The sequence below is a fragment of the Acinonyx jubatus genome, chromosome B2, assembly GCF_027475565.1.
Source record: "Acinonyx jubatus isolate Ajub_Pintada_27869175 chromosome B2, VMU_Ajub_asm_v1.0, whole genome shotgun sequence".
NCBI lineage: Eukaryota > Metazoa > Chordata > Mammalia > Carnivora > Felidae > Acinonyx > Acinonyx jubatus.
The window spans coordinates 88,089,820-88,105,593 of NC_069385.1; the positions used below are offsets into that span (position 1 = coordinate 88,089,820).

A 15,774-nucleotide genomic window follows, 5' to 3' on the forward strand; every position below is an offset into this window, starting at 1 on the left:
AATTTGACTTTTTCTCAAGGCTTTTCCCCTAAAGAATTCTGCAAGTTCTATTCATTAAAATACTTCTTGAGAGAGGTAATCAATGAGAATTTCATCCTACTGCATCAAAAATTCCTCTAAAATTATGCATGTTGAAAATTAATGAGCATTTATCTATGAAGTCCATATGGTCAAGGTAGATACAGGGTTCAAAAGTATTTATCATCTTCAGTTCCATGTGGGAAAAAAAGAATTCCTTTACAAGATCAATCCATATGCTTGAATGCCCTTGAGGGGGTATTAAAATTGCCACTGACTTTAAGCAGGAAAAACTGTATGAGTCTCTGACAACTCTATTCAATTTTAAGCTTGAAAAATAATGACTTAGAAAAATTAAAAATGCATGCTAACTTGTACTAAGAGAGGGGAAAAATGAAACCAAACCAAGCCAAAATAAACCAACAAAAGGTTCAGAATTTCTGATTGAAATATATTTTAGTTTTTTTCTTTTGTTTCTATATAAGAAGAAAGTCATATATTATGAGTAATAGCAGCAGAATGACTTGAAGCACGCTTAGTTGTAAACGACTGTCAGTTTTGAGGTAGGAAAGAATGAAATTCTAAAAAAATATTCTTGGTAATTTTGGCATTGAAAGCACACAGAACACAAATGCTGTTCTATGTACAAAGCAGAACAATTGTCAATGAAAATGTCATTAGGCATAGATAACTACAAAATATTTGGTTTGTTGTTTCCTCATGAAAAGTTTCAGATATACTGAATTTTACCCATTGTTATCCAATTTTCAAATAGCATCATAATTATGCATTAAAGCAGAGGTTGAAAACAGATCATGAATGTCTTTCCCCACTATAAAGAAGCCTTCAAAATTACTGCAAAATATGCATCATTAAAAAAAAAGCATCATTCATGTAATCTCTTTTATCTTTTGAGATACTGTATATAATTATTGTATTAGGTCTCTGTTTCAGACACTAAAAATCAAGTTAAACTTACATCTATATATTTTTTTAATTTTTTTTTTTGAAGGAGAGAGAGAGAGAGAGAGAGAGAGAGAGAGAGAAACAGAGCATGAGCGGGGGAGGAGCAGAGAGAGAGGGAGACACAGAATTCGAAGCAGGCTCCAGGCTCTATGCTGTCAGCACTGAGCCCGATGCGGGGCTCGAACTCACGAACAGGGAGATCATGACCTGAGCCGAAGTCAGACGCTCAACTGATTGAGCCACCCAGGCGCCCCTATATATTTTTTATTAATCCACAATTTGGTTGTAACTTTTTGTATTTATTATATAAAAAGGTAGAATCATTTAGTTTTAAAAAGTTATTTCTAAACCTCTTAATAGATCAGTGATAAACTGTGGTTGCTAGGAACAGTTTGCATAAAAACATTAATGGGCAAAGTATGTTAAATTAATAGAGTTAATGACATTCTAAATAAAATACTTTTAAAAAAATCTCTAAATTTTTAATCTTAACTGTATGTAAAAATTAATCCAAAATTTATAGAAATACAATTTAAAGGCAGTTACAGGCACATGTCTTTTGACATTAAGGACATACAGATAATTTTATACTTTTATGAATATATTGTAAACTATAAGTGAAACTTTGGTACTGAATACTGATTTTATGATCTGTATTTGTACAAGCTACATTTAGTTTTGTATCAGTTAATACCATTTGTAGTTCTACTCACCACATTTTTATCAAATGACACAGCTATCTTTACTGAAAAATTATATATCTTAAATATTTGGGGAAAGATAATTCTTCTTATGAAATAGTGTCTACTCGATATGAAAGATAGGTCTTCCTCTTAGACTTACTTAAAATAGATACCCAAATTTTGGAGAAACATAAACAAATGCATACCACCTACACATACAGACATGATGTTGAAGGGATAGGACTTTGACGAGAAATTAACTAAATTCTGAAAGGCAAAACCCAAACACGGCACAACAAAACAAAAAGCACCTAAATACTTTGCATTATCAGATATATATTCTACCTTTTGGGAAAGTGAATTTCAACATAACTTAGAGAAAGATTACTCAGAGTCCATGAATTGAAACTTTAAAATTAAATCTATTTGTACATGAACACAAACCTCTAGAAAAACTCAGAGGAAAGTTCCTGATGAGCTCAGTTAAAAAGGGCCCAGACAAAAATGAAAACGTTACAAAAATATTTTCCAATAAAATAATGGTAGGAATACTAAATCCCAGAATGCAATGAAGTCTGGGGCTAAGGGGTAATTTAACAAAAGAGCAGGATGAATACTGATGAATGAGATCACAGCTTGGAGAGGATGGTCTAACACGGTGGTTTTGCAACTTCAGCATACATCAGATTTCCTGGATGGCTTGTGAGAACACTGATTACTGTACCCCAGCACCCAGTAGGTCTGGGGTAGGGCCTAAAGTCTGCAATTCTAACAAGTTCCCAGATGATGCTAACACTGCTGGTCTGGGCAAAACTAATTGTTCCTATTTTGATTCTCTGTCAAGGAGAACTGTGAAGAGTACACCAAAAGAGACTGAAAGAAAACTAAACTAAAGGTAGGAAAACAGGAATCCAATGAATACTTAATTATTTTAAATAAACTCGGGCTTCTGGACCCCTGACAGATCATGTCCCATCTTGGAACACAGATGTGGAACCTGGCACCATGGCTAGTGATCTTTGAGAAATTATGGAGGCGGATGGAGCAAAGGAGAATGTTTTATCAATTTTCCAAAAACAGAAATGGTAGACTTAGAAATCCAAACACCAGTAAGATTGTTTCTTAGCAATATTTTGTTAGATATTAAACAAGAAAGAATGATTCCTAATACCCTATCCCCAGGCCCACTATGTGCTCCCAAGTTATGACAGTTATTCTGCTCTGCTAGTACCATATTCTACATTGAGTATTTTCAGTAAATTCAGAACTGAGAATATGGGGGCACCTGGGTGGCTCAGCTGGTTAGGCATCTGATTCTTGATTTTGGCTTAGGTCATGGTCTCATGGTTCATGAGTTTGAGCCCCACGTCTAGCTCTGTGCTGACAGCGCAGAGTCTGCTTGGGATTCTCTCTCTGCCCATCCCCTGCTTCTCATAAATAGCTAAATAAGCATTTAAAAAAAGAAATGAGAGTATGAACTTAGTCTCTCATATTCTTGTGATTATAACAACTCTGTAATCTCTGAGCCTGCATAGATGTTTAATGTTTATCAGTTGAGTCTGAAAAATATACTTAAAGGGAGTCAGTGTGGGGTAGGTGGGAGGTGCCCTACTAAACACAGCAGGGATCTATACTCTTCTCCCATCCAACTTTTTAATTGACAGTTTGAATAAATGTTCAGAAAATATTCTTATCAAACTTTCAATGGCCAAAAAATTTCAAATGAATAGAACGCTAATCTGAAACTAGCAAACAGAGATAAATGCAAGGCCAGATTTTTCTTCAAGGGAAAAAAACCCAGAGCCTTTATATAATCCTATACTGGTAAAGTTGTGACAACTACTATAAAAAGTCTTTGAGGTTTACATGACAAGTTGACAGTAGTAATATACCAGTTGCTATGAAATAATATGCAAATGTAGATAACATTAATATAAGCAAAGAGCCAACTATGAGAAATGTTGAACAAGTGTGTACATTTGGGCACAATAATTTAAAAATTATTGACAAATTGGAGGCTATGTGGGGGACCATGCTTGCCGGTGAGGAATGCTATGAGGAATGAATGAGGAAACATGGTTTGTTTAGTCTGGAGAAAAAGGACTTGGATTGGACTAAATAGTATTTGCTTTTAAACATCCAGATATTTAGATGAAGTAGATATCCAGTCTTATTCTAGAGAGCAGCACTAAAGTCAATGAATACAAGGTAAAATAAGGTATGTTATATATCCCAATATAAAGAAACTTTTGCAACAACTGGAATTATCCAAAAAATTAAACAAATAGTTTCCTTTGAAACTCTTGAATCATCTACTCCTGGTGAGGGTTTAGCCACAGGCTGAGGATAGCCATCAGAGACCATGTCCATGGGACGGACCCTAGCGCTCTAAGGCAGAGACTGCTGCATGGTTTCTTCTGGGCCTTGCTAAGAATATAACAATAGCAGCAGTATGATCCACACAAACACACACAATGTATTTGATCCTTGCAACAACCCATATTTCACAGATGATAGAACTGAGGCACAAAGAGGCTAACCTGGCCTTACACCTGACAACCAGTAAGCAGTGTAATGGAAGTGTTAGGTCTCTAAGTCAATGCTTTTCTCCTATTGCTGTGCTTCCTAATTCTTAGTTTCTCAATCCTCATTTGCCCTTCACCCCCCACCCCTCCCTCTCCACCACATTCTGCTACTGAAATGTTTCCCTTTGGAAGATTCTCTATTCATCCGCAGTAATATGTGGTATGTAAACTGCAGCATTTGCTTTAAAATAAAAATCATAAAAATGATTTAACATCCCTAATGATATTTTCAAAATCCAAATATTCTTACCTGATCGACAAGCAATGTCTACATCCTTTTCAAAGTCTGTCTGTAACAAGAAATAATAAGGTATAGAATCATCATTTGATGAAGACCTCAAGCGACTTTTACTAACTAGATTAACTGAAGTTACAGATATCCGACTAGGCAGCACTAGATTATTATTTTGTGCAAAAAAAAATTCTCAAGGAATAATCAAATTATGTTCAAGACTACTCCCTAGAGACCGAATGCTGAATAAAAGCAGTGGAAAAATGGCATACAATTTTAATAAAGCAATACAATACCCACTGTCATCTTCAGTCAGGAGACTGCACCATATACAAAAGGATAGAATTTCAAGGCAATTCCTTAAACCACAATAAAAAAAAGAATCGCACTATTACAAACATACTTAAATACATGTTTTTTGTATTCTCAAAGTATTCACTTTGAATATATTGTTTATAATATAGTATCTTATAGTACAGCTTTGTCAAACCCTAGTAGTCAAACTAGGCTCTTCTCATGATCCATTTTCATTCAAATCGACAAAAGACTTTTAGGTTTAGGAACTAAAATGGAAGATTAAACAATATTAAGCTGGTCTACAACCTGCTAGGGTTCAGTTTCATCTCCGTATTTTCCTAAAACTTTTATTTTAAATAAATCATGTACTTTTTTTAAATGGTAAAATTAAATTAGCCCATCTTAATCAAGCTCTTCTGGTCATATACTGGATGATATTATTTAGAATTTTTTTAATATTTTAAATTAGAAATTTCAATATTTGTTTTTAACACAGAATTGATTATTCCTTCTCAACTCTTAGCTACTAGTATATAGCTTACACTATTTTATGTTGCCTAATCCCAAAACATTCATAATAAATTAAATATATTGTAAAAGAAATCTCCAAGCCCTGATTTTAACAAATCATAGTTTAAATCTTATTTCTAAAAGATACCAAAGTGCCGATGCCTAAAGTACCCCTTAATCTCAATAGTTGGAGCCCATGTATAATGACAGCCCTTTTAGTGGAATTGTGGCTATCCCTCTTCTATTTTAGGGCAGTTGTTCTAATCTTAGGCTGCATATTGGAACCACTGATATGTAGGTCCCACTCCAGAGATTCTGATTTCATTGATCTGGAGTGTGGATTCTAATACACAAACAAGGTCGAGAACCAGTGCTTTAAGACCAGAAGTGAAGGTCCACAGTATTCTGATCTGTAAACAAACATATTCCTGTGGACAAACTGTTATCCCTAATTTTGTGCATGGATGAGAGTACTCTGATGTTGCATGGAGACCCTATACTCAAGGCACCAAGGGGCCAATAACAGATCCTCTCCTCCTAAGCAATCCAGAGAGAATGGTTATCTGGTGTCTCTCAGTCTGTTAATGAACTAAAGCCAAAGTCACTCAAAATTTGTTTATGCCCTTCACAAATCATGACTTAATCAACCATCAGAAGAAAAATAAAAGCTCACCATTATTTGAGCATGCCCATTAGGAAAAGAACTTGAAGAATCAGCATTGATTGGATCCTGACAGTTTCTCAATCGGCATCTAAATGCATCCTGAACCTGTGGGGGTGAGGGAGAAACATCAATTTCCTTCTCTCTTGGCAATGACAAGATACTGTCTATATTGGCAATCAACTGAGAAAGCAGTTATCATTGTTTTATGATCTATACCCATTTTGTTTACTTCTTAAAATGTATACTGGTATACCTGGACTTTATGCTAAGGAAATTGATCACTTGCCATAATCTATAGAGGGAAGCGCTGGGAAGTCCTCAGTTATCACAATGGCTGTGTCTGGCTGAACAGCAATTCTTGCCAGCGGGCAGATTTTATTTTCACTGTTACAAACAATGTGTGTGTCTTTCAAGGGGGATTTACTATTTGGTGTGGCATAATCTTCATAATAGCTTTAAACATTGTGAAAATGAGATTACTCAATGATCTTCAACTGGAATTGATTTGGGATTTTCCCATTATGTCTCATGTAAGGGATCCTACTGGGGAAATGATTTCTTATCTCCCTTCAAGTACTATGTGCCCTGGTGTAAAAAGAAAACACAATGAAACAGAAAGATAACAAAAACACCTTGTCTCTGGTTGTTTAAGAAGAAGAAGAAGAAGAAGAAGAAGAAGAAGATCACTTAGCAAAGCCAAACTTCCTTAACACCCATTCACAATTGGATTCTGAATTAAGAAACACATACCACAAGGAAATGTGAACATTAAATCCTTTATTAAACGAGTAAACATGAATGGATGAATAAGAAACACACAAATCAATTGAGAGTTATTCTGATCATATGATGCCTTTGCATCAACAGGTCTTTTTTCCACTTCCTGTGGCTCATTAGGCTCCTAACAAGCTATTGATAGACATTATCGCAGTTGCTTCTTATCCAAGTCAATGGCAAGGTCATTTTGTTCATATTTTGTTGTTTTGGCTTCACAGTATTGATATTCTCCCTCTAGTTTATTCTAATCTGTTTTGTTGGATTAAAAAACAAAGCAGAGATGATGTCACATATCCCCTGTGTGACAGTAGCGCCATCACACAGACGACGAAAGTGGACACATAATGATCTTTACTTTTGAGAAGCACTGGCATAAAATATCCTGTCACTGTTTTACTGTGAGGTGTGCATAGTATACATGTTGGCCAGAAGAAAACTGAGCCTATTAAGTTGTTTTCAGCAACTGAAAAGATTGTCATTACTGAAAGATTTGGAAAGTGACATAAGTTTAGTCACCACTGCAGACTCCTGGCCAACCAGTATATATGATGAGAACTTGTCTACTTCTTTTTTTCCACCTTAGGTTCTAATCCTGGTGATGTGATCACTCTTGCCATGAATTTAGGGAGTGGAGGATGAACTCAGTGCTCTTCGACCTCTTTTCTATCCTATGATTCTGATATCTTTTAATCTGAGATTTACTGGAAAAAAAGGATGAGAAGTTCCCTGATATAATTGAGCAAGATAATTTCTTCTTTGGTCTTTAAAACACATTAGTATAAGCATAGGCTCAGTGAAATCTACTCTCATCATCTTTCCCTGAAGAATTGGATAAATATTGAGAACTAAGTCGTACAGCTTCTCCCTTGAAAGAGACATGACATGGACAAAGTTAGATTCTTTGGATGCAAATGGTTTCAGGCTCCTCCTTTTTAGATTAAGAAGTAATATCTGTAGGTCCTAGAGTGACACACTAATAATAAAAAAATTGGTAATGTGTCTAGTGTTTGCCAGACGATCACTGTTTGCTACACAGAAATCTGCATTGGGAGAAAACACTAAGAAAGTATATTTGTCAGAAAAATAGGTACACGCTAATTTTCTGTTTGTGCCAAAGGCAACTGTTAAAGAAACACAATTTATAAAGGTAGATAAGTAATATGTTCAAAATATTGCCTTCCAGGAGCTTGTCACATGAAGATTTTTTTTTCAAATCTATTTCTAAATACTGGCATATATAACATATGAGAGTGGCACTTGGTAATACCAACAGTGATTGAACTGGTACCCACTAACCACTCTCTATTTTCAGACCTTCAGAGTGTAGCTGCCAAGGATATTTTTGTCTGACAATGAAATATGGAAAAGCAACTTCTGTAAGTTTCTCTTCAAAACCCACTATCTGATCGTGTGAAGGAGATACAGAAGAAATCTTACTCTTTTTCATAACATACACATACAAAATCAATACTTTAAATTCCCCAGTTCCCAAATATGACAATGGATTAAGGGCATTTCTACTCTGGAGAATGATGTCAGCTTTGTGAATCAGTCAATGCTATTCAGAAGAAATATAAAACAGAAAAACATAAAAATTCTCCAGTAAATTCAAAGTCATTTTAGTGATCATATAAATGCCGTAATTTAAGTGCTAGACTCTCTGACACTTTTAGGGCTTCAGTTACTTCTAATTCAGAAAGCTCTGCAGGAGAAATTCACCTCGATTCCAAATGCTCTGTTCGATTTTTACAAAATTTTAAAAGTGCATTCAGGCGATCTAGATGAATTAGCCTTAAATATTTGTCCAACACTGTCAGGGAAGAATGATTAGGCTAGATTTCATAATGCATATTCCATGTCACAGAAAAGGGTGTTTTAGGCAAGACAGTAGCTGGGAAATGTATCTGCAGCTATTTGGAAACGTTTTGATAATTAATTGAATTTTCCATCAAGTAAACAAAATGACTTTTATCTTTGGTGAATCAATGTGAATTGAACTGTTGGGGAACAACTGGAATTGTTTAAAAAGCAAGACCACAAGAAATAGTATTAATTCTAGATAAGAAGGAAGCACAAAAAAACAAAGACAGAATCTCTATCAGCCTATTCCAACCTGATATTGAACTCTTCTGTGCCAACTGTCATATTTACAGTGCTGGACAATAACAGTCTTGGTGTTTCTTGGCTTGTGATTAAGACTGAAGAAAAAAAATTGTTAGAAGATTCATAGATTTATTATTTAAGCTCTTTCACCTAACTTATTACTTTTTGTTGGGAACAAGCCACTTATTTTAGGCAACAACTTAATTAAAAATTTTTATGTAACTCTCACATCTTGCAATGTTACCATTTTTTAAACTTACATAAGACAAGTAAATATAATTTTTAAGTAAACTTGCCATGAGTAATTAAGCACTTGCCTTATTCTGGCACAATTAAAATCTAGTCTCCAAAATGTCCTCTCTTTATAATACTCTGCAATGGGTCTTTCGCCATAAGTGACAGCCAGACAGAGGGTTAAAAAGTATCGGGGGAGTAGCAAAGAACAGGTATGTAAATAGCCTTGGAATATATAGGGCACTTTAAGGAAATCTGATGTCATGTCATGGGATGAAAAAAGCACACCAAGAAACATCTTCAAAAACAAGATGAGGTAAAAAGAATATGCTATGGAGGCTGTCTTCTGAAAGTATCTACCAGAGGCACCACCAGAGTTGTCCCGGCTGGCTCCAGCTGGGGGCTGCTCTAAAAACTCCTGCAAAGCTATACGCCCATTTATTGTGGACGCATTCCTGGGTGAGACATGAATTCAAAGAAGTGTGCAGGGGTGTGTCTCACTTCCCTCGTCCCCCACAGGAGAGCGATCTGCTTCCTCTCAGGAGCAGCAAGCTGAGAGCCTCTCGGTTGGTCCTCACTCTGAAGGCAGTTGGCAGAGTGTCACTGTGAAAGCTGGTGCCAGATTTAGAGATTGCTGGGGAAGAGCACCGAGCGGTGTCTGGCAGCGTTGCAATTCAGAGAAGCCGCACAGGAAAGAGCTGCTCTGTTTGAAATGGGCTCTGTATTTAGCTACCAAGCAGCTCAGACCCCAAATCTCTACACCTTTTAAGAAGACAGTTTTACCTCCAGTTATTCCTCATTTCCTACTCCGGAGATCATTTTAAGACAAGAAAAGAAATTGAGTTACATTTTTATAATTATTTGAGTGTGGTAGCTTAGGGGAGGAGGGAGTTTTTATGTACTCTGTATTTTTTTTTTCTGAATCTGATGTTTATTATTGACTCATATTAAACAAATGACTCAGCTCTTTTTAATCATATTAAATTCCATGTAATTTAATCATTAGATTAACCAATAAGGTTCTTCTCAATTTCATGTGTATTACGCCAACCAACTGCCATAAACAACACGAATGACTTCACGTTATGAAAGTATTACCTGACTTCTCTGAGAACAAAGGGAATAAAAAATGGTTTGTTGTTTGCTATACATAGAAGGAAAATAGGGACTTCAGTCCTAAATTTCAGTCCTGATGACTTCCTACTGTAATCTTTTAACAGCTAAAGGATCACTTACTCTCAAAACTAGATTTTTTAGCTTTTTTGGTATCAGTTTTCGGCACAGCACAAGCTTCCCTAGAGGGCAAGTCACATATGTGATCTGAAAAACGGAACAGCATTTCTTTGGCATGCGAATGAGAAGAGGGGGGAGGAAGCTGTGTGTCAGATCCGACACCCCTACCTTCACAGTAGATACTTCATTTGAGCCTCTTGCCATCCACTTTGAGGCAGGACCTAAAATCCTAATTCATGACCTCCACACTTCCATTTATTTCAAGCCTCTATTCCAGACATACTTGACTTCCTGCCACCAGTTTAACAATGTTGCAGAGTTATGTTCCCCAGGGAAGTGGCAGGAGTGGGAAGTGGGATTTGCCTATCCACTTGGCCAGATACTCAGAAGAATTTTAGGTAAAGCAAGACATGGTTGGGTACCGCCTAGCAGACATGCCTGAGTTTGGCAATCTCTGCCATGAACTCTGTGTTTCAATTTGTTCACTGATGCCATTTTACGCATCTGATTTCGTGCTCTTGTTAAACTCCTAGATCTCTGCATGGGCTTGGAGAACCAAAAGTGCAGATTCAGACTGATGTAAATATTCATAATATAATTGCAAGTATGCTCAAGTCAGGAAAGCCTACTCTGGAAGGAGAGGTAGGATTTATACATTCCCTTGCCTAAGAAGTGGAATGAGCTGATTTCTGGAAATAAGTATACAGTAATATGAGCTTATCCTCCTTGTTTATGTCCCATCCATGTTCCTATTTAAAGGCAGTCTTTGTGCTTTCTATTCTCTGTTCTGATAAAATTCAGTTTTGTTTTGTTTTTTAATTTTTTTTAACATTTATTTTTGAGAGAGAGAGAGCGAGCGCACCAGCAGGGGAGGGGCAGAGAGATGGAGATACAGAATCTGAAGCAGGCTCCAGGCTCTGAGCTGTCAGCACAGAGCCTGACGTGGGGCTCAAACTCACGGACCACAAAATCATGACCTGAGCCGAAGTCGGGCGCTTAACCACCTGAGCCACCAGGTGCCCCTGATAAAATCCAGTTTTATTGCAGTACCATGAGCTAATCTCCTATTCCCAGAAAACAAAACAAAATAATCTTTAAATGTTTTTCTTCCTGAACTTTCAATTCAGCGTGACAAAGACAAGGCTCTTAGCAACGTACTTCCTTGTTAAATCTTTGTCCTTCTGAGCAAGCTGAAAGTCTTAGGATCAGTAGTACCCTGACCCTCCCATCCTGGACCACTCACTAACTTTATAAAATCTACTGAGCTTCTTCATGACATGACACACAGTGGCTTCTTACCGTGGCCACTGAACACCCCTATGGGAAAGCTCTAAAATATCAGTTAATCAATGCTATGCCCTCAAATGTAAGTATTGCCTTTCTCTTGGTGTTACAGTTACAACCAATTTTTTTTTTTTTTTAAATCACTCAAGTGTCTAGGAACACATCACTTGCTTTATTCCTCCATGTACCCCAGATGGTCCCAGAGAAGACCACTCTATATTCACCATAGGTGCATTCCACGGAGACCACATGCCTAGTAATCTCTCCCCATCTTCCCTTACTTGAAATTTTCACTCCCTTAATCCTCTAACCCCATTTTCCCTCTCAGGACCCCATTATGTTTTGAAGTCTCCTATCACCCACTCCCTCATCTCCAAAGACTAACTGAAACTCTTGCTGTCTTTCAGTAAGGGAGTGCACAGATACACACTTCTATAATAAGGAGTCACACATAATTCCCCTGTATATGGTCAGGCTTGGAGATTCATGCAACTCTCCATCTGAACTATATTATATGCAATACGACTGCTTTTCAAATTGCTATCTAGTTATTTCACCACAATTGGCTTCATTTATTTTTTTAATGGTTTGGGAGAATATTGGTTTTAGATGAGATAGGTAAGGATGCTTGTCTGTTTCATATATTCACTGCCATGTGATTGTAAATCATTTTGTTTATCTGTATCCTTTATGGAAATAGACCAACTGGAAATGGAAGAAAAAAAAAGGTAGAGGGGAATGAGAGAAAGAGAGAATGAGGGAAAAAAAGAAAGAAAAAGCTGTTCATGTTTATTTTAAGCATTTTATTACAAAATCACTTTGTGGGTTGGATGAAGATTCTGGGACCTCATCTGGTGCAGCCTAGACCTCCTGCCAGTGCTGGAGGAAGAGAAAAGAGGAGCTTGGCCCTTCTCCTTCCACTACAGAGCAGCCACAGGACCCTCACATACTGATACAACAAAATTATCTATTTAAGTACTTGCCTTTTTCCTTCCATTTAGTGAAAGGGTTTTATTGTAGCTTATTTTGTATCACAATCTTGTTATTTTCCCCCTCTGACACTAAGCTGTAAGATTGTCTTGGAGCCAGGCACAGCCAGAGACAGGAGAGATGAGAAGAATGTGCAGGCACTAAGAAAGTGGTTTCCTAGCAACAGTAACTATTTCAAAGGTTTCATAACTTGTGTGGTTTGAATTTCCATAGCAATGTGGAGAATAGTAAATAGTAGATGTCGTTATGTGCTTAATGCAAATGAATTCCAATCATGAAATGACAAATAAATGAAGGAAGCAACTATATTTATTCTATTAGATTCTGTCTTATGAGGTATTGTACATATTAGCTTCCAAGACCTAGTTTTTGTTGCTGAAAGTAATGTGTGGTAAATCATTTGGTTTAATGTTTTTTCTTCTTATTCCCCCTTTTTGTTTTCTCATTTGTCAGAGGCATCTACTAAAGCAATTCAATAGAGAAAGTTGCTCCAGAAAAAGAAACTGTATTTTCAGGAATACAAATTTTACAAAATTTACATATTAAGATGTCAACTCTGAAGGTCACAACAAATTGTTATGCAAATAATCAATTTGCTTTTTTTTTTAAATGTGGAATATAATTGACAGCACCAAAGTGAGCATTTCTCCCTTCCCTTCTGACTTGAAATGATTTGGTTTTAAAATTGGATCCACTAAAAGCAAAGGCACATTTAGAATAAATCAAGCCCCATATACATCACATTTAAAATGCCAGTTATATGGTTTCGTTTCTTTTCTCCTTCTTAAACTGCAAGGCTATATTCCTCCCCTGCGTACACCCGCCTCCTTCACAGGAAGATTGCAAAAGTAAATATGGGAAAAGACTTTTGAATTCATATTGGAAGAATCAATAAAGACTACAAATGACCAAATTATGTTACTGCGTGTCAAAAATACATAGAAATAAAAATAAGTATACCTGTATCCAGTCTCCCTCTAAATCGAAGGAAATATTTCTTATATTGCTTATACATTTTTAATAAATAAAATCCATACAAATTGTCTTGGATTATTGTGAAAAATAGTTTGAAGTGGAAAAAAGCAGTAGAGGTAAAATCATATTTCTAAAATCTCCTATGGGATAATCAAGTTGTTGATAGGAGTCATTACCCAGTATTTTACAGGTAGGTAGCTAGTCCATTTGCTCCAGTGTATTTTTATGGCACTTCTGTTCACAGGAGACATGAGGATATGGGAAGATGCTCCTATTCTCTTAGACTGTGGCCAATGTTAGTGTGGTGCATTCACAGGTGGTACGACACACACCTGTTGCTGGTGTTAGGCAATATGAAGTTAGAAGGTCAAAAAGAGTTTCTCTGAACCCCATGAGGCCTCCAATGATGTGGTTTTTGGGATTTGCAAAGCCCACTTAAACAAGGTTCTTTTGGTTTTTCCGTAAAAATTTCCTTTGAGAAATTCTGAAAAAGACTTGCCCTATAACGGAAATCTGTTCTGTGTTCTTATAGCACTGTTACAGGGTATTCTTAAGGGTCAATGAAAAAATAATGGATATGTCATTGTTCGTTTCAGTGTTAGAATGAAGAGTTCTGAGACTCTGCTATTAATTTATCAGCTATAAAATTATTCAATCTGAATTATTGAAAATGCAATTATAATGGGGCCAATATTCATATTTTTACTCCCTGCTAAAACAGAAAACATATATTTACAGACATCTATTTTAACAGGAGCACTTATATGATTTGATTTAATTCCCCATAAATAATCTTTTTGACAGTTATTAGTTCAATTAGCAAGTATGAAAAAAAGTTCTGATGGAAATAAATTTTTGTGCCAAATAAAATATTTTTCTTCATGTAAGGAGCAAAAATCTGATAATAAGCCATCAAGATATGTCACTTTAGAACCTGAATATTTTTATCATAGCCTAGGGCTATCTGAAAAGCTTATTTCTGAAGAAAAAGAGAGGCTTACTTAGAGATGGGACACTTTTCTCCTCTTCAACACCTCAAGTGTTAACATCTTCTGAAAACTGTGTGTGGATATATTATGTATCTTGCTTAAAGCCCACAAATGTTCAGTCTTAATTGTCAATCAAAAAGGTATCATGCATCCATTCACTTAGAACAAATTTTGTTACATAAACATATTATAGATAATATTAACACAGAAGACCCACAAGATAGCTATAGTTCAAGAATAGCATAGCCCTAAATTATACAATTTCTTTTTAACTTTTACTTAATTTTGGTCTATAAAGAATTGAATACTTGAAAGATTTTTAATCTTGATACTCCAGGTAGACATTAGTGATGAAGGAATTATAAGGCTTGGTAACTGTAAGCTAAATCAGATTTTATTTATTTTTTTAATTTTTATTTTTGAAGGTGAGAGAGCGAATGGAAAAGGGGCAGAGAGAGAGGGATACCCAGAATCTGAAGCAGGCTCCAGGCTCTGAGCTGTATGCACAGAGTCCATTGTATGGCTTGAACTCATGAATGGTGAGATCATGAGCTGAGCCAAAGTTGGATGCTTAACTGACTGAGCCACCCTGGCACCCTGATAAATCAGATTTTTTAAATGATGATATACTGCCCCCTTTACAATGTGAAGTCACTCTTCACCCTATAATGTTCTTAGAATACACATGTATGGGTTTATTCCTGACATCTGTACTTTACCGAAGTAGCTCAGAAATACTGTTCTCCCCATCTGGTTAATCAGGTAAAAACCTTTGGTTACCTTACACATCACTGTAAAAACCATATGGCATGTATTCATATGCACATGAGTATTTTTGCAATGTGTACATCCTAATAAAGTTCTCAAACAAGCTGGATAATGCAAAATGACAGTGTGGACCATTTTCTCAAAATTACTCGCATGGCACTGTGTCATTGTGTTTTAGTCGCCACCATCCCCAGAGTAAACACTAAAATGACTCATAAACCTTATAAATACTGTGTCAGTGCTTTCAAGCACTCAGCATAATTTTTGCACTGGTTGGAAAACAATATTTTCTCCCTAAACAAATCACGCCTGACATCTATCACTGCTCTCAGTGGATTTGGTGCAGGTTGGCATCTCAACTCATGAAGCAGGACTGGTTCTCTTCACTGCTGACAATAAACCTCAACCATGACCTGGAGAAAGGCTGTGATTATAGATCTAGAGTTCCTGAGGACAATTACTGCCT

General features: G+C 36.3%; 1 protein-coding gene across 5 annotated transcripts in view; it reads right to left on the reverse strand.

The window, feature by feature from the left end:
- The window catches only part of ADGRB3 (adhesion G protein-coupled receptor B3), a 727,056-nt gene that overhangs the window by 40,024 nt on the left and 671,258 nt on the right, over positions 1-15,774 (reverse strand). For all 5 annotated transcript variants that reach the window (XM_053222612.1, XM_053222611.1, XM_027057493.2 and 2 more), the window contains 2 exons: positions 5,965-6,060; positions 4,503-4,542 (listed from right to left, as the gene is read on the reverse strand). In XM_053222612.1, coding sequence (XP_053078587.1) covers positions 4,503-4,542; positions 5,965-6,060 — 136 coding nt within the window. The remainder of the gene's footprint in view (positions 1-4,502; positions 4,543-5,964; positions 6,061-15,774) is intronic.